Source organism: Harpia harpyja, chromosome 5 (assembly GCF_026419915.1).
Source record: "Harpia harpyja isolate bHarHar1 chromosome 5, bHarHar1 primary haplotype, whole genome shotgun sequence".
NCBI lineage: Eukaryota > Metazoa > Chordata > Aves > Accipitriformes > Accipitridae > Harpia > Harpia harpyja.
The window spans coordinates 43,499,467-43,519,353 of record NC_068944.1 but is presented as its reverse complement, the minus strand read 5'-3'; the positions used below and the strand labels follow the sequence as shown (position 1 = coordinate 43,519,353).

Genomic DNA, 19,887 nt, shown 5'->3' with positions numbered 1-19,887 from the left:
TGTCTGAATGCAGACAATGAGGAAGGTCATGCAAGCAATCAAGCCTAGACAAGGTACTTAAGATACTTTTAGCTACATTTGAGACCATGGTTCTGGATTTGTTGTCCAAATGGACAATGTGGCCTTTAGAGAGTTTCAGGATGCTCACCAATATGCAGCAATTTCACTGAACTGAATTAAGTTGAGTTGGCTGAGTATAGTTTAAACAGGTATTTTAGAATTTATATGAATGGATTATAAAAAATAGCAACTTCTTACCAGAGCTGCTTTGGAAATATAATGCATGTCTGACAAGACGTATACCCTCAGTGATGACTGGCCACAAAGACATTATGGATGATATTTCTATGACCAGAAAGCTTGTCCTACTTGAATTTGGGTGTGAGACACCACTTGACAAAACAGCCTGGAATATTGGAGTTTCTTGTTCTTCCAGCAGTTGAGACAATGTAATCCAGGATAGTTTGGTGAAGCTAGGAAAGAGCCAAGGGTTTATTTAACTGAGAAAAGAAAAACACAACAGGCTTTTTAAGCTTTGGCTTGCCATTTTAATTCAGTACTCTGTGCTATTTTATTTTAATTGACTAAGAGATGATGCTGTGTGTTGAAAAGGGTTGCATGTGTCATCACAAACCTTTGCTGATGACAAAACATTTTGAAGAATAAGTGTACTGTTGGGGTCCAAACCAGCTCATGAAACCACACTGATGAACAGAGGTGCATATGTCAAAGATTCAGTTTAGGAACAGTGGTTTTAGAAAGCTTTCTTCTCAGCCAAGTTCAGTACAGAGGTATATTGCTAAAAAGGAAATTCATCTCCACAAGAAAAACTACATCAAGCTCAGCAACATTACTCATCCTGAGGATCCATCAGAGTCCTGTATAAATGCGGCAACTACTGCTTGGATTTCCTCAAGAGCTGTTTTTGGTGTCCATACTGGCTGGACCTGATGTAGGAAATTGATTTCTGGCAAGCCATTTGTTTTATCCACAGCTATACAGCCAAGCCAAGCCAAGCCAAATGTAAATTTTTCCAGTCCAACAAATCATTTTTTAATTTTGAAATAACGGGAGGAAAATTCATCTTGTGAAACTGACGGAGGTGAGGAGAAATACTGACTCTTGAGTCCCTCATTTGTTTAGACCACACAACCGCAAGCGTATTTTACAGCTGTTTAATCATGGCTTTCTGTATTTCATATTTCAGATTTAACATAATCAATTTCATAAAATTATATCTGGTTGAATTTATTAATTTCTTCCAGAACATAAATCGTAGATTTTAATGGATAGATAACTATTAGTAGCACATCAACTATATATAGGGCAGACCTATATAAATCATAGTTATTTTGTGCCTTCAGTAAAGGTGTTGACCACCAAAAGAAAATGGGGAAAGTGGGTGGAGATAAGAGGACAACACTGTTTAGGTCCTTTTTATAGTTGAAATTCTTAGAAGAGTATTCCATTAATTTTTATCCCAGAAAGTAATAGAAACATGCTTATGCAAGCCACCCCACAAGTCTGGTCCCTCTTTCAAGAACACTCCATGATTTAATATTGATGCTTTTACTGTTTAATGATAGTAATAAATCTTTGTCTGGTTCCCCATCCCCTGCACCCATAAATTATGAACTATATGCCCATAAATATATGCCTATACTTGTCTAATATTACCATTCAATTCTTTGGTTGATCCTTTGGACCGGGTGGGAATTTTGTGGACTCTAGGATATCCAAGCAGACTTGTGAGGGTAAGCTCTTCATAAGAAAAGTGCACCCAGCAATACTACAGAAATTAACTGCAGAAGAAGACAGTATTAGACACTATCCTGTCCATAAGTATCTCCTGCCCCATCTCCAGAAATACATATTTTCATTTCTAGTAGTATGATTCTTTGCTTTTGGTTTCATTTACACTGGTAATTGCTTTTCGTAAATTATTCTTATGAAAAAAACCCTGAATAAATAAAAAGACGTGCTATTAACAGCATTTTGCACCACTCACTGAGTAGCACTTTGTAGTGGTGATTTCTGAAACCTGGTCTCTCAGTCTGAACAAGATCCATGGACTACTTTTCAGGACTCCATGAAAGATGACTATAAAAAGCAAGTTCAGCCATATGATGTCTCCAGTGATGGCATGGAAAGTTCCTTGACGCTTTTCCTTCCTCTTTCACTCCTTGTCTCCTGAATTGCCATGGAAGTCTCCATCTTTTTAAGAAAGCTTTTGGGAGGACTGTAGAAGTCTGCAAATTTACCGCTGCCACCTAGAAGGATTTTGCTCAAGAATTAATTGACATTTCTGAAGCTACTTAGAATTTTCCCCTGTATCAACAGAAACTTTCCTGTGAACATCTTTGATGGAGATCTGACTGCAGTAAAGCAAGCTGCAAGAAGATGATCTACTTTCTGGTTTGTTTGGGTTTTTTTTCCTTTGTTCCATATGATCACCTTCCAGATTTGGGTGCCAGCAGTTTTACGCTAGGTCACAGAATTATCTCTGCTTCCAGGTTCAGAGCATCCCATAAAAGGGAGCAATGTAAAATCAGGGAGCTTCGCCTTCAAAAGTTGTGGTCAGGGACTTTGCTGGCACTTGCAATACAAAGCCTTAGCTACTGAATATTAGAAAACAGCTGGCCTTGCTTCTTCCTAAAAACAAAGTATTTTGACATCATAGGCAGAAAAGAACTAGCTGCAAAACAGAAAACAAGCCATGTAAATGATTCTCCATGCACACTAAAGCATTTGAATCTCAGTGTGTGATCCCCTGAATTGCAAAGCTCAGACACTGACAGAAAACCTCCTCCTACCTGCAGGGACAGACATGTTGATGGCAACACTGAGTGAAAAGGCAGCCAAGCAGCCTGGGCCTCTCAGACAGCGCTGGAGCTTGCCAAACTCACGGAGTGGCTGAAGGTGTTCAGAATGAACTTACAGCCAGAATGAAGAATAGTAACTACTTGCCTTTTTTCTAGATGAGTCTCCAGAGCTGTGCTTATTGCCAGCTTACTTGCATATGAGAAATACAGGTTTGAAAGAGGGTGACTGGAGGTTTTTTTGGTTCTGACATCCCTTGACAGCCTATGCAAAAGAAAGATAATTTTTATAGAATACATGTGGTTGATAGTTTTGTACAAGAAAATTGTATTAACTGCATGAATGAATAAGGATTTGTACATATCATAAAAGACCAGCAACAGGAAGCTCAAATGTCCCCATTGTATAGAAAAGTACTTGATTCAAAAATGGACTTTTCTTCCTGACCTTCTCTATAAACCTGTAAGCTACCTAGACAATGAAGTAAAAGTGTTTACTTTTTCTCTTGATTTAGAAACACCTTTTTAATAACAAAAACAGCACACCAAATATTTCAGTGTTTGATGACACTAAAGTCTCTGTGCAGAAACTTCATTTATAGGTGTCTTCAGGAGGAAAAAAACGATACACTAAATCCTTGAAATCTGTTGTCTAGGAACAAATGGTCAGTCAGTCAATGGCAACAAAAAAAAGTAAAATAAAGGAATGCTTGTTAAATTAAGATAAATTCATTCACTGAAGGCTGCAGTCCTGTTTTCAACAGTAAAAAGGAAGATGAGTAAACATTTCAGTGACAGAGGGTGGAATCTTCAATTTATACAGAAACTTCTTGGCTGATACCAGTTCAAATGGCAAAAGGGATTATGCAAATGAAAGCATATGGTCTTTCCATATGTTTTCAAAGCCAAGACATAAACGGTGTTTAGGGAAAATATATTTTTTACAACAGCTTATGGAGTAATTTCCTACGATAAAGCCACTACAGGAAAATTATCCAAACTGTTGGTGATCCTGGAACTCTGTTCTGGGTCATTGTCTTTGACTGCAGTGTGACTTTCTGGAATTTCCTTACAGTTAATTGTGTCCTCCTTGCAAAGGTGGGGAAATCCAGAGGTGGAGGTAATTATAACGCCAAGCTAGGCACACAGTGCTGACATCTCTTGCTTTTCAGATGGCACAAAATGTATGTTGCAAAGTTTGATGCGAGTGCTAACAGATTATAACCCACAGGACAACCAGGTGATCAGGCCCAGTCAACATGGGCTCATGAAAGGCTTGACTAACCTGATCTCCTTCTATGACAAGGTGACCTGCTTAGTGGATGAGGGAAAGACGGTGGATGCTGTCTACCTAGACTTCAGTAAAGCCTTTGACACCATTTCCCACAGCATTCTTCTGGAGAAACTGGCTGCTTATGGCTTGGATGGGCGTACTGTTCACTGGGTAAAAAACTGGCTGGATGGCCAGGCCCAAAGAGTTGTGGTGAATGGAGTTAAATCCAGTTGGTGGCCAGTCACAAGTGGTGTTCTCCAGGGGTCAGTATTGGGGCCAGTTCTGTTTAATATCTTTATTAATGAACTGGACAAGGGGATCGAGTGCACCCTCAACAAGTTTGCAGATGACACCACGTTGGGCGGGAGTATTGATCTGCTCGAGGGTAGGAAGGCTCTACAGAGGGATCTGGACAGGCTGGATCGATGGGCCGAGGCCACTTGTACGAGGTTCAACAAGGCCAAGTGCTGGGTCCTGCACTTGGGTCACAACAACCCCATGCAGCGCTACAGGCTTGGGGAAGAGTGGCTGGAAAGCTGCCCGGCAGAAAAGGACCTGGGGGTGCTGGTTGACAGCCAGCTGAATATGAGCCAGCAGTGTGCCCAGGTGGCCAAGAAGGCCAACGGCATCCTGGCTTCTATAGTGTGGCCAGCAGGACTAGGCAAGTGATCGTCCCCCTGTACTCGGCACTGGTGAGGCCGCACCTCGAGTACTGTGTTCAGTTTTGGGCCCCTCACTACAGGAAAGACATTGAGGTGCTGGAGCATGTCCAGAGAAGGGCAACGAAGCTGGTGAAGGGTCTAGAGGACAAGTCCTATGAGGAGCGGCTGAGGGAACTGGGGTTGTTTAGCCTGGAGAAAAGGAGGCTGAGGGGAGACCTTATCGCTCTCTACAACTACCTGAAAGGGGGTTGTAGCAAGATGGGCGTCAGTCTCTTTTCCCAAGTAACAAGTGATAGGATGAGAGGAAACAGCCTCAAGTTGTGCCTAGGGAGGCTTAGATTGGATATTAGGAAAAATTTCATCACTGAGAGGGTTGTTAAGCATTGGAACAGGCTGCCCAGGGAAGTGGTGGAGTCACCGTCCCTGGAGGTATTTAAAAGATGTGTAGATGTGGTGCTTAGGGACATGGTTTAGTGGTGGACTTGGTAGTGTTAGGTTAACAGTTTGACTCGATGATCTTAAGGGTCTTTTCCAACCTAAATGATTCTATGATTCTATGACTTCTGTCTCAGATCACAGGTTGAATGAGGATTCAACAATCAGCTGTCAGTATGTTTTCTCTCCAGGGCTGGTTGTGACAATCTACTGCACCAGTCCCGCCCAACTGGAATGCACATTCATAGGAAATATGGCACACAGGATTTACTATGTACAGCCAGTGCAGACAACACAGTCTGCACATATGATTTAGGGTGTTCTGCAGTAGCCTGAGTCTCCTATAAGCTTCTAAATCCACCCTTACTCTGTTCTTAAATTAATGACAGTGATTTGTCACCCTATGTGTTTAATTAGGCTTTGCTGCAGAATACTGGGATGGTAAAAGTGTACATGGATTCTGAAGTCAACTTATGGAAGAAAAAACTGTCAAGGTCCATTGCATTTAAAGACTAAATGTCTGGCTCAGAAAATTACTGAAACTCAAATTATTGGCTGTTGAGAGAGTTTTCTAAGGAATATCACCATATTCTTGCTCTTTACATACACTCTTCTAGACACTTATTAAAGTATGCTTTACTCCAGTTTTGCTGTTCATGATGGAGTTCTAGAGACACAAAGGACACATTGTAAGGGTTTCTGGTACAAGGCCTAAGCTCTCGCTAATCTTTGCCTCTGCTGGAAGGCAAAGTTCTCCTAAAAAGAAAGATTTTTCTAATCATATTTCCTTTCCTGTTCAGGCATGATCTTTGCTTCTCCCTGAATGTGCCCAGGTTTCGACATCTTATTCATCTAAAGAACACAGAGAAAGAAATGGATGTCAGTAAGGTATTTAGGTATGCTGCCTTATGAATGCCTCCCACATTTTGATATTTCATGTAACAAATTTAACAGGTGACATTTTGACCTCTAAACTATAACTCTTGCCACTCACTCCTAACTAGCTGAGTTGTGATAACAAAACTTGAGATGGCTGAAATTAGTTGAGATGAACTGCACCCTAAACAAGGTTTATACTAATTCATCTACATCTCAAATGCTACACATAGCTAATTAGAGAGGCACTAACTATGTCTCTCGCATAAGGGCTAATTTTGAGGTAAAGAATGGCAGAACATGCCCCCTTGAATCATCCTATCATCCTAAAAACACAGTGATTTACACAAAATCATGTAAAGGATTAGCCTTTTGGATCTTGGACGTGACCTTATTCTGCTCCTTTCTGTTGGATTTGCTCCAGACAGATGGCAACTATATATTTTTTTTTTATTATTTTAATGTAGCATAAAACCAAAAGGTAAGTTATTTACATATTCTTGAAGAGAAATATCCCTTTAGATAGTTCTGGTTTAACATGTATTTCTTCACTGGAAAACTTACCCATCATTACCACAAGTGACTATTTCTAATTGCAGGGATGCTTAAGAATTGGTTATCATGGCCATCATCTATCTTCACCTGCAGCTTAGTTTGGCACCAGCTGAATCTTAGCTTGCTTAATCTTTCAGGTACTTTTGATAAAAACAATCTCTTGTTCCACTAAGGAACAAGGTATCAGAAGGTATGCTTGGACCTGCCTTTCAATGTTTCTACTTATGCTGAGGATGCAGGCATTGATCAATATTAATGTGCAATTGATATATTTGTTCCAAACTAATACATAATCCATACAAGTTCTTTCCTTTTTGTCATTATATCCATTTAATAATATTATGAGATTTCCAAACACTAATAACAATCTTTTGAGACTATATAAATCTCTGCAGCATTTGCTTTGTAAGTCCAGTCTCTATTTAGGATGAATCCTTCACAGGATACTACTGTGAAGCTTTTCTTTCTGAAGTCATACGAGAAAGCATACCAATACCGTTCCTATTGCCTCCTGACATGCTCTTTTAGATAAGCAAGTTGAGCATTTAGCTTGTCTTTCCACAATATGATAAATAACAACCATTAATATAAAGGTTACATCTTCAAAGGTCTGTTAGTTGGTCTGTTTGTTCCTTTCTGTTTGGCTGGAATGCAAGTGCCCAATTTTTTACCAGTTAGTGATATCACAGGTTTTTTAAAAGCACCTTTTTCACTCACAGAAATGTTCAGTGCTTGAAGGACAGACTATGTGCACCTGTAGTTTTTTTATTACCTACATTCTACTACAAGTCTGGAAAACTGAGGAACTCACTGAACCTGGTGGTCGTTCCCCCAAGCAGAGCAATAAACTATCTGCTGTATCCATCCCCCACCAGTTCCCCATAGACCTGGAGTTACTTATCTTTCACCTTACTTTCATTTTTACAAATAGCAGCCAAATAACACAGCTCTTATTTTATATTGGATCTGTATGTCAAGCAGTCACAAAAGCAGAATGCACAGCAACAAGATCAGGACAGCTCCAGTCAAAGCACTGTTACATTTTTAGGCAGTTCTCTTTGTTTTCAGAGCCTTTTTATAATCTGGTAGACATAACGTGCACATTAACATAGGAGCATTCTCAAAAATCAGAAGCATTTTGTCTTTGCTTTTGTACATAATCTTGTGTAATAGCCTTTGACTCTTGCTCGTTAAGCAACTGTGGAATTTCTCCAAGAACAATGAACACCTTGCTCCCAGGCCAAATAAACTTGATAAAGAAGACATTCAGAAAATGGCTATAGCAAGAAATATGACTTTCCCTGATTCAAGGGTAGATATTTTCCATGTTTTAAACACTTTGTTATTCTAAGTCTTTCTAGTTTTGTGGGGAAGAGTATTAGCTCACCAGTTCACCTTTCCTTATTCCGCCAACTCTATGAAGATTAATGTATTTATCACAGTTCCAAACTATCTTAATCATTTTGCTTTAGAGACCTTAAACCAAAACATAATAAAAGCAGACTTGCCATAGGCCAGCTTCTTGAAGTTGGTAGATTGGATAGCATACCATAATTTTAAGAAACAGAGGGCAAATGCTTAACAGATCTCATTCCTGTCTTCTAATCAAAGTTTGAATGTAGGATTGGTTAGGAACACTTTTATGCCAAAATTTAAAAAAAAAAGCTTACACTGATGTCCATATAAATTAAAGAATCTTCTCATCTTCTTTGATTTATCTCCAGATGCGGTTAAAGCTGTCAATTAAGTTGTTAGGCTTACTGGTGAGTGTGCATGAAACCTCAGATCCCTGAGATTCCTGAATCTTGGATTGGGACACAGGCAACTAATTTGCTGTCTCTCCATTGGTATTAGGTTGAAACAGGAAACGAATCAGTTTCAGATAACCTCATAATTTGAATCAGATTACATTAGGATTGTCTGTTGAAAGGTATGTGTGTTCAGGAGTTTCAGAGACTTTAAGAAAAATACAAAGATAGACATATAAAACTTGTAATTGCTCTAGTGTGAGAGTCACTCCTTGCAAGGCTCTTCTAATTTAATTTTAAGGAGAGTGTTATGTTGATGGTTTTACTTGGAAATCTGGGGCAATAAATATACAAATGAGTAGAGCATCATGCTCCTGAATAGATACATCATCTGAATTTCCTCCTATACAACCAGTCAGTTTAATCTCTGGTGACTGCTTCATTGGTTTTTTTTTAATAGAATAGATGTATGCATTCAGTCTACATGTACACAGCCCCAAAAGAATTAACACTTTCCAAAATGACCGTAACAATTTGCTGGGAGCCTTGTTTCCAGTTGAGTGGGTTGCACTAACTTCTGCCTTGTCAATCACATTATCATTATGCTGCCCTTTGTCACCTTGCTCCACTTGCAGCAGAGCACTGGCAGTGTCTAAGGTGATGTTCATTTGACCCTGTAACATAGAATATGTTCCTGATTCACAAAACCAAAACAGCAGCTTACTGGTTTTGGCATTCATTACATTATGGCGTCATGGGATCCTGACCTCTCATGGGCAGTGTGATGGCGAACCAGCTGCCTCGCGGTGAGGCAGTGCAATCACAGCCTAAGAAAGAGGTAAGAGGAGAACTGCAAGTAATAACAGTCAAGGTAAATCAACTGTAAATGTACTTTCCTTTAACAACCAATTATAAGCAGGTTTCACTTGCACTTTTTAAGCCAATTAAGGTGAACAAATCAACAATTAACTCTTAAAGCATGCTATGCAGTATCTTACAGCAAGTGCACACAAGATTGGATAACAAGGCCAGAAAACCATTATATTGGCTCCTGGTAATCTTTCCTCAGAAATGGTCAGCTAGTAGGATAGTAGAAATGCAGTATCTAGAATTTAAAGGAAATTTGCAGTAGCTACTATGACGATCCAACTCCATCTCAAACTGAACAACACTACTTTTGAAAAGGCCGTGGATGCTTTCTGAAGTAATCTTTGGGGTTTTTTCCCCAGCAAAAGAATGATAAAATTAATTATGAGAAGCTTGCTTACCAGTAGAACAGGTATCTCAGTCTGTGCTTGTTTCCAAAGACGTGTTACTCAATATATACTGCTTTATAAACTGATAACCATCTAAGTTATGCTAAGTACACATTAAGCATGTGAGAGAATTTGTAAATGTCCTTAAATCCAGGTGTCACATAGAAAAACATCCTTGAGCGAGGACCATGGTAGTCTCACTCTCAGACGGACTGTGGAATCCATTACTGTATATTTTTAGTTGCATCAAGAGGTCCTTAGTCAAGCACTCTTTTTTTTCCAGATTTACACCAAATGCAATTCTACTTATTTTGGCGTGAATGTTTCCTATTTTAACCCAGGGTTCACAGGAAAAAACCTAGACATTGTGAATCATATTTTCAATTGGCGTTACTGTGTCAGCTCAGTTAAAGTTGATGGCTTTGTAATTTTTTATGCTAGCTGATGAACTCGCTCAGTAGTGTTTTTCTTTTTGCAGGCATCCATTCAAAATACAAGGTATGCCTCCAATTTTGCACGATTAAGTTAACTGTTCTGTTTAATTTTAAGTAACAATTCTAAAAAGGTTCTTGCATGATGCCTACAAGTTTCCTTTAATAGCACAGGTTCATCCTTGCCAAGAACCCTGGTATTGACAGAATAGCCACTTTGTTTAGCAAAAAGGAGATAAATCCAGATGCATTTTAGTTTCCAACTGCTGACTCAGAGAATCTACCATGAAAGGAAGAAAGAAAAGTATATTTTGTGATGCTGGTTTGCTCTTGATAATTAGCTATTAACATAATTCAAATGGTAAAGTAAGGAAAGGTAAAGGACAAAAGTCTGACCTCACCTGTGCCTGCTATGAACAATGAACCACCAAAGAAAAAAGGCAAAGTTTAAAGGTCTGTAGAGAGTAGAAAGACATCTCCAGTTCCCAGTGTCATTGGTTTAAGAGCTGATATTCTGTTAATAGAGATATTCTGCAGGATTAAATCATCTGGGGTGTGTCTCCTATAAGTATGATCATCATTATCTGAAATCTGAATAGCGTTTTCTGAAAATGAAATTTGCTCCTGAATATAGGAATGAAAGACAGAAGCCGTCTCTAAAGGTTCACCATTTGAGTTGTGAATATGACAGCTACGTCTACGAAAGCTTATTTCACTGCTGTTCGTAATGTATGGCTCTGGACATCCATCCTCTTTTTCAGGTCTTATTCCTTGTCCTAAGCAATAAAAAAAAAAAACCAACCCATGTACATGAATATGGCCATGATCACAAAATAAAAAAGGAAAACAGACCACAAAATAACTTGCAAAAGAATTCTGCTTCAGCCATCAAGAAGTATCTGCAAAGCGAATACTGTAAGATCATGACAGGAAGCAGCCTGGGAGACTGTGGAACATTTTAGCTACTTAAACTTGAAAGCACTACTACAGTAATGAAGTGTTTTCAGATGTAGGAGCACTTTTTAGCAGTACTGTGAAAAGAACAAAATTTCTGGTTTAATATTATGTAGGGTATGGAAACAAGTATTCAGAAAGTGGGAAAACTGGTGTTAAAACATCATAGCTGAATTCTTAACCTAACATTTTTAAGCTCTTCCCTTTTAAATACAGACCTACCTATATATGTCAAGATTGCATGCAAGAAGACCCATGTCTATTACGTCTGAAAATCATTGTTAGAACCATGTCATGTCATACGTCTCAGATCCAGAATTAACCCAATAGCAGGGAATGTGGTCACTTGTAATTTTATCAATTTAAAATTTAGGTGCGTTATAGGTCCACCAATTCAAAGAGCTGGAAAAGTGAATATTATACCCAGATACACAATATTCTGTGAAGGGCAACAGAGCACAGCCAGAGTGATGCTGTCTCTTACAAGAGAAAGAGCATCTATCCCGACATGGCCTGCACTTAGCAGAGCCTGAGCACTGTTGAGGTAAGGTGTTGCAAGATGCTGACCTGCGTGGTGTTCAGGAGGCTGCCTAGGTGCCTTCCATAGCAATTTTGTTGCCTAGAGAAAATGAGGAATAAAGTCACCAGACAACTGAACATGAGGCTGCTGTGACTGCAGTCTGCATGTATTGCACACCCTTTGCAGCCTTCCCTCAGTACGGCTAGTGATGCGATGCCAGTGTGCCAGAGTTTTCTTTGACTCTGGACAACTCTGGGCAGTGATTTTCCCCCTGCTGACCGCAAAGCTGTCTCACGGGCTGTGTGCCCCCATCTGAGAGCCCCCACTGGCTTCGCTAGCCGTTCCTAGGGAAGCTGCACTCCTCCATCTGCTCTGCTGCAGCCCAGCCAAAGCGAGCGAGTGTGCTGGAGCCTTCAAGTATAATGAAGTGCTGTAGCGGTGTTATCTCTCCCCATCTCTTCCGTCTTGCTCTGGTGGGCTTCCCTCTCAGAGTGAAACACAAGGAGGAGACTAACACAGTGTTTCCTCTTGCCTGATGTTTGCTTGTTATTCCAGCTAATTTGCTCCAAGAGAAGAAATAAACTGTGCTTTAAACTGCACCATTAATTCTGGTCCTTTTAGGCCAACAGCACATCTCCAGGCATCATTCTAAAAACTGAATTAGTGAAAAATACTTCTTTCTCTTTTTTTAATTAAACGAAATCCCCATCTCCCCCTCCTCAAAGCCCCCCACCCCGGGCTGATTGACAAAATGAGCAGAATCCGTGTTCTCACACCAGCGGGTATCTATTACACGAGAACTTTCTTCTGGCGCCAGGAGGTATTTAGAGAGTTTGCCTGGCTATTCCACAGGGGAAACCCTGCTGAAAGTTGGGGATACCTGAGCAAAACTCACTGGTGGCCAAACTCCGGGGAAAGCAGCGATCCTTTACAGTTGATAACGTCTCGCTGTCGTTCTCGCACTGCAAATGTCGGGGAGAAGGAGTAAATAACGGGGAGCGATTTCTTTCCTCGGGGAAGATGTTCTCGCCTTGTGCTGCGGGGCGGGATCCCCTTCGGGGAAATTAGCGGCTCGAAGAACAAACCGGGGGGGGGGGGGGTGGTGTTTGTTTTGTCTTTTAAAGCATGTCCCCACTTATGCTCAGGGTTGCTGAGCGAGGAGCACGAACCCTACCCGCAGCCCAGGCGGTAAAACCAGGCTCGCAGCCGCCCCGCACAGCACCCCCGGCGGCTCTCCCCCCTCCCGGCACCCGGCAGCCCCCGCCGGCAGAGCCGGTGCCTTGTCCTGCCGGAGCCGAGGTTTCCTCCGCCGGGCCGGCGATCGCCCAAGCACAGCCTGCCCCGGCGGCAGGGAGAGCCCTGCCTGCGCCGCACCGGGAGACGGCCCCGCAGGCTCCCGGGCAGCGGAGCGGGGCAGTCCCAGGCCTGCCGGCTGCTGCCTGGGGGGGCGGAGGAGGGGGGCGGAGAGGCGGGGTTTAACCCCGGTTTGTAGTCCCTTCACCAAGCGAATCACTGAGCATGTGCCTTGATGAGAAGGTTCGCGCTCGCTAGGCAAAATAAATTCTAGTAAATACTCCTTTTTTTTTTTCCTTCCAGGGGTTCATTTATCTCCTGTTTGCTTTATTTGACATGGCTTGACACACTGAGTAGTTTTTAATTTTCTTATATGGTGGGAAGCCACTTTTTTGGGACACACACACCCCCAGATACACACAGGCACACACTCATTTCCAATAATTGCTCGGGCTGGTGGTTCCTGCATTCCCCCGCGATGCTTTCAGGATCCAGATCCCCCCCCCTCCCCCGCAGCCCCAGGGGAGCGGGGCTAGCTCACACGGAGCATCCCCAGATAGGTGGCTGCTAGGGGACCGGGACGTGGGCTCCACGGCGCTGTCACCTTAGGAAGCGACAATAGGAAAGGGTACCCTTTAGTGGTGCCTCGACCCGTGCCAGACCTCTGGCTAAGGACACGGCACCCACGGCACGGGCTGCAGCAAACAGCATTGCCGGTACAGGCGTTCTTAGCGGGGGCAGGATTGGTGAGGGAATGAGGGACACCGCACACTTCTCCCTTCACTAGGTGCCTTTACCGGGGGAATCTGAGCCATGCACCGGCGTATTTGCTCTAGGTGGCATTTAAGAAAGGTTACAACTCATCCACCTGCTTTTCCTACAGGACCAGCAATGTCAAGCATCCCTTCGTGGCAGAAGCCCTGCATGCCTTTCATGCAGCTTGGATGTGTGTTGTAGACGCTTGTGGGGAGATCAAGACTGAGACGTTTGCCAGACGCTGTCCTCCTCCCCCCAGACATCCTGCCTTTCTCACCGCCGCGAGAAAATGGGTAAAAACGCCCTTGTTACACTAAGGTCTTTCCGAAAAAGTGTGAGTGCACTTTAGGTCGGAGCGAAGTGACTCGGTAACGCTGCTGAGTTCGAGGAAAGGACAAATGCCAAAGGAAAGCCTTATTTAAAGCACTTTAGCGAGAACACATCATCTCCCTCCTCCACCCTGCTTTGTCGCTGCCAACACCCCAGAGGATGAATGCGAAAGACATGGGGCTTTTAGCAGTTCCCCCTCCTACCCTCGAAGATAACCTGCGTCTTACAGACTTGGCCTTTGGAGATTGTTTTTTTCTCTTTTGCTTTTTGGCCATAATTTATTCTGAAACTCTAGGAAGCAAATAAAAGGCTTGTACCCCCTCTGCCTCATCCCGGAGACCTGTCGGGTCGTCAGCGCGGCGGCTCCCGGGCACCGGCGCAGCCCGGCCTGCGCGGGGATGCTCTCCGCCCAGCCCGGCGCAGCGCCCTGCCTCGCCGGTCCTCAGGTGCAGCACGAAACACCCTGATCTGCTGCAAAGGTAAAGGAGAAGCCTGGATTTGGTGGACTCCTCTTCGTTTGGGTTCGTTGGTTAAATGTATTTACCAAAATGCCGTCTGCAAAAGTGTGAGGAAAAGCACTCCGTCCCAGCGCGCAACCCCCTGAGTGGGGGATCTCCCCTCAGCAGAGAAAAACTGCTTTTTGTGGCCTCAGGGCCAACAACGGTGGCAGAGCTCCCTGGGGAAGGCCCTCTCTGTAGCTAGAACAGCTCCCGCTCCTGCTCCTCTCCCTCCACACGCACGCTGGGCTTTGCAGACCTGGGCTGCCCCGGCACAGCACGCAGCGTGCGGGGACGGACCCTGAAACACGGGAGGATGCTGGCCTCGGAGTCCGGGCATAGATCAGGTCGTGGTTTTACCTTTCAAGGGAGAAAAGGGAAAGGGACTGCACCTGATAAGGGGCGTAAAATGCTGCCCTGATATGCCAGGGACATTTTCCCCTACTCAGCACACACAGAGCATAAAGGATCAAAGTCTTGACAAATGGAAGCATGATGTAATGCCCTGGCCCCATCAAAGACTTTATCCTGAAAATGATATCTTCGTCAGGGTCGCAGAAATTAGCGGTTTGATGGATGTGAGAGGAGTCAGGTCTGCTTGGATTCATTGGGTGTAAATCCGAAGTAACCCTTGAGGATCACTCCCTATTTACTCCATTGCATTTCCCATTTCCTTTACTAACCAAGAGGCAGACAAAGACGATCTGGCTATTCCCCCTGCCTCCAATACTTTCATTAAATGAGAGGAAGTCTTCCTCATGCTTCGCCTTTAATCTGCCGAGGCAGAGGTGGGTGCGAAAGGTGAGATTTGCCATCGTGGCTTTTAAGACTGGGTACCATTTTCTTCTTTGTTTAAAGAAATTCAGCCCTTTCTCCCATTAATCTTTAGCAGGGAAAGCGTTCAGCCCGCACCTGTATAAACAACCCAGACGGAGGGAAAAAGTAAACCTATATCTCTTCCCCTGCAGTATCTTTATATATATATATGTAATATACGGATAATGTCGGCTAATTCGGGAGGCAGAGCAACCCCGAAGTCCGGCACCTTTCACCATACGGCGTGTGGGACCCAGCCAGAGCACTGTAGTGTCAAACCAAGTTCAAGAGATCCAGTTGCAAGATCAGCTGCCTGTTTCGGTGGTTCAAGAAATGGCAGGTTTCACTTGGAAAGGTTGCTGTTAAACCCGGCTCTGATGTGGTTCTAGCCCCAGCGGGTGAAGCCGAGGTTTATACAGCGTTAAGTGGCCCTCAATAAGACCACAGCGTTGGCGGGGAGCTAAGTGCAAAGCGCTGGGCGAAAAGGCGGCCAGCGGTGCCAGGAAAGTTGTGCAGCAGCAGCCGGGAAGGTTCCACTCGGCCGGGAGGGAAATGGAAGGGAAAAACCGGGAGCAAAAATTGCGGGACAAGATCTTTCCACCTGTTGTAGTCATTAGATTCTTTTCTGCGAACTGAATTTTTGTTCTGGTTAACCGTATCCAGGCAGGGCCGTGAAGGCCAGCGAGGAACCAAATGCTAGTTATTCATCTTGGAAAGAAGGGATATTTTGGGGGGTGGGAGGGATACAAGTTGTTGGTTGATTTTTTTTTTTAATTTATACCCCTGTTGAATTTGCGTATCAGCATTTCCAGTGGATGCTGGGTCCCCCACTCGCCCGTGGGCTCTATAAAAGCTGTAGCGCGGTATTTGTTAAAAAAAGCCCGCGAGTACCTCGAAAAGTTATCCCGCTTCATTTGCTCTGTGGCACAGAGCTGTACACAGCCCAATTAACTGGCTTTCAATTAATTGCTCTAAGGACGGAGAAGCCCTCGGACACGTTATACTCCTTCGCTGCTGTCTGTAGCTTCACCCCGCGTTACCGACACCATCAAAACACCGTCCGCGCGTTTCCAGCGACTTTCTGCGTTGCTCCCCCCAAATGGCAAACCCACGCCCGAGGACCGCCGCTCCTGCTGCCTCCGCCCGCTCCGGCGGGGGGGCACCGGGAGCCGCACAGCCGCCTCTGGGAGCGGGGCAGCCAGCGGGCAGGGAGAGACCCCGGCGGGCGGGGGCCTGACCCGCAGCCTGGGCTTGGCCCCGTCCCCCCGCACCGCTCGGCTGCGGGCAGCGGGCGGGGGTTTACGCGGTGGAAGAATCCCCCCGACCTCGAAGGAAAGGCGGGAGGGAGAGCGAATGCAGGTGGGCAGGGGGCAGAGCCCCGGGTGGCGCTCAGCCTTAGCCCGGCCGCCGCCGCCTCAGAGACAGGGAGCGGTGCCCCCCGCCCCGCGAAAGCACTCGCGGGATCAGCCCGGGGGGGGGGGGGGGATCTGCCGTCCTCGGGGGCGAGGAGAGGGCTCTGTGCCGCAGGAGAAGCGCCCAGTCACACGGCGGCGTCACTCCCGAGAGCACACGTACACCTGGAGACATCCCCGCGCGCGTGTGTGTGTCCGTCGTGTCCCGTCCGCCCCCCCCGGCCATGGGGGTCTGGCCCCGCGCACCGCCGCGCCAGCCCCGCCGCGGGCCGGAGAGGCGCCGCCCCCGGCGCGGGGCTCAGCCGGGTCCTACCCCCTCCCTCCCCCGCGCCCCCACTCCTCCCCTCCGCCCGGCAGATGGTTCGCTCCGCGGACACCCGATATATAGCGCTGTCAAGGGGCGCATCCCCCCTCCGCGCCCCCCCACCCACCCCCCCCGCCCCGCGCCGGCACGGACTCTCCGCGGCGGGGCCGCCCCGCGCTGGGCCCACTCGCCGGCGCGCCTCGGGTGTCCGCCCCCTCCCGCCTGCCCCGCTGCCCGCCTCCCTGCCTCCCTCCCGGGGCGATGTCCGCGGGCTCCGGGAGCGAGGCGGAGGAGCTGCCCGAGATGGACCTGCGGGCGCTGCAGCTGGACTACCCGCCGCCGCCGCCGCCGCCGCCGCCGGCCAAGCGCCAGCCCCGCGGCGAGCTCTACCCCTCGGGGGACAACTCCTCGGCGGCGGAGGAGGAGGAGGAGGAGGAGGAAGAGGAGGAGGAGGAGGAGGAGGAGGACGGCGAGGGCAGCTGCGCGGCGGGGCCGGCGGGCAGCGGCGGCAAGAGGAAGCGGGCGCGGGGCGGCGGCCCCGGGGGCAAGAAGGCGGCGCCGGGGCCGCGGGGGCCGCCGCCCGAGGGGAAGCAGTCCCAGCGCAACGCGGCCAACGCGCGGGAGCGGGCGCGGATGCGGGTGCTGAGCAAGGCGTTCTCCCGGCTGAAGACGAGCCTGCCCTGGGTGCCGCCCGACACCAAGCTCTCCAAGCTGGACACGCTGCGCCTGGCGTCCAGCTACATCGCCCACCTCCGGCAGCTCCTGCAGGAGGACCGCTACGAGAACGGATACGTCCACCCCGTCAACCTGGTACGGCGCGGCGCGGCCCGGCGCGGGGTGGGGGGGGGGGGGGAGCGCGGAGGGGCGCGGAGGCCGGGCGCGGCCCCGGCGCCTTCGGGATGCGCGGCGAGGGGCACGCGTCCGGGGGGGGTCACGGGGGAAGCGCTCAAGCCGTGCCCGCCCTCGAAGAAGCCGCGGGGCGACCCCGACTGCTTCGTACCTCCCCGGTAATCCTGGCCCCGGGGGCGAGCCGAGAGCCGGGTTCGGCCCACGGTGGTGGCGGGCGTGTCTGTTCTGGGGAGTCGGAGTAGCGGATCCTAAAGAAATAAATTCCTCGGGCGTTAGGCAAGCTTAATGTCCGAAAAAGGAGCAATCCGCTCTGCGGGCTGGCTTGCAGCACAAGCAAGCCGTCAGTAGTCCATCGGTACACAAGCAAACGCCTGATGCGTGCCACGGGGCTAAAAAGGCTGCTTATAGAGCGCAGAGCGGTTGTTTTTGAATCGTGTATATGCTTTTTATTTATAAAATGATGCAAACAGTTGCAAAGCAAGAGAAGCGTTGCGTTTTTTATGAGAACGATTTGTTGCTGGCCGTTGCAGCCCTATTGCAGAGCATTTAATTACAACGAAAAACGTAATGAAAATATTTGTTAGAGGAACTCTGCGCTCTCTGCGCTTCCCACAGGGACTAAAACATGATGACGTGTTTGCAACTGAACCGCAGTTAGACATCTATCAGTAATAAGGCTCCAGTTTCATACCACGATAAACTTTATTTTTAATATGTGAAATATCTTTTTTTGCCTACAGACTTGGCCATTTGTGGTTTCAGGAAGACCTGACTCTGACACCAAAGAAGTTTCTACTGCCAGCAGATTATGTGGAACTACTGCATAGTCAAAGTAAATTGGTTTTTTGTTGTTGTTGTTGATCTTTTTTTTAATGGGCTGGATATTTTTAAGAGCTGTGATTTATCGGCTCAAGACTAGAAGATGGGGACAAACCTCCATCTCTAACAGTGCTAAATCTGTGTCCCCTGTCATTCTTTTCCCTTAGAGTTCTGAGGGAAGTTTATTTAAAGCAGTAAAGAAGGGAGGCGGCAGAAATTAGAGTTTTTATAAACTGACTGCAGCAGCTGAAGTCTGAGATTTGGAAAGGCCCTTCTTTGGCTTCATCATTCTTATCACCGCCTGAGGACCTGTTGTTCTGAGGCTTTTAAACTAATGGAAGAGGATTATAATGGTATAGAATTAACAGCATGGACCAAAATACAACTCTACAAACTAACCCCGAACAGTGTTATTTGTATTCTAAAGCAAAGCAGTATTTTAGAGTAGCTTTGAAACTCAGATAGATTTATAATATATTTTGATGGCTTTTGTATTCATGGATCCGGTTTACTGCAACTATGCAATAAGTATAGTCATACTTTTTCTTGTCCTTTTAACCAGAGTTTTCTTAAAAAACTGTAAGTGGCTACAGTCTGCATTTAGCCTACCGTCCATTGGAATTAAACTAATTCCTTTGGTTATGTCTTGAAGTGCCACATCTAAGAATGTGGGACTGTCCCTAGAAATGTGGCAGAGTTTCTGTGCCTTACTCTGTAAGGGAATTCTGCTTACCGTAGGGCCAGGGTGCATGTGTTGTGAAGAATGAGTTTGTATGATGCTGCAAAATAACAAGAATTCACAATGTTTTAAACATTTTGCCTGTGCTGTCATGCTTGTCTTTGAGAAGTTTACCCTCAAATGAGTTCTAGTGACATTTCTTCACTGATTCAAATGCTGTAATAAAAAAGGATGCCATCAAATAAGTTGCAAATGTAAATAACTCTATTTTTTTATAAATGACATTAAAAGCTTGGTTACAATGACTTACTGGTACTGTGATAGTGTGTGGCTGCATCGATATAGGAACGTCTTTGTAATGCACGTTCTTGAAACCCGCTTTTGTAAACACAGTTATCTTCCTCATATCTTGAGAGCAGATACATCTCCAGCAACAGAGTCAGATAACAACACTTTCACCCCAAACAATTCTTGTGAGGTACAGTACTATATCAATCAGCAGGGAAAACCACATTTTAACAACTTACAGAATTCACTGTCATAATATTTTCTGTGTAGATTAAGAAATGGATGTCAGTAATTTGTTCTTCTTCATAGCATGAA

The 19,887-nt window shown here is 45.8% G+C and overlaps 1 protein-coding gene across 2 annotated transcripts; it reads left to right on the top strand.

Moving 5' to 3' along the window:
- The first annotated feature begins 17,026 nt into the window (after window positions 1–17,026).
- On the top strand, window positions 17,027–19,589 carry MSC (musculin). Of its 2 annotated transcripts, XM_052787624.1 has the most exons (3): window positions 17,027–17,747; window positions 18,527–18,618; window positions 18,773–19,589. In XM_052787624.1, the coding sequence occupies exons 1-2, from the start codon at window positions 17,199–17,201 to the stop codon at window positions 18,611–18,613; spliced, it is 636 nt and encodes a 211-aa protein (XP_052643584.1). In that variant the 5' UTR covers window positions 17,027–17,198; the 3' UTR covers window positions 18,614–18,618; window positions 18,773–19,589. The 2 variants fall into 2 exon arrangements, with proteins under 2 accessions (XP_052643584.1, XP_052643583.1); XM_052787623.1 differs by having other exon boundaries at window positions 17,028–17,747; window positions 18,527–19,589.
- Window positions 19,590–19,887: the final 298 nt, after the last annotated feature.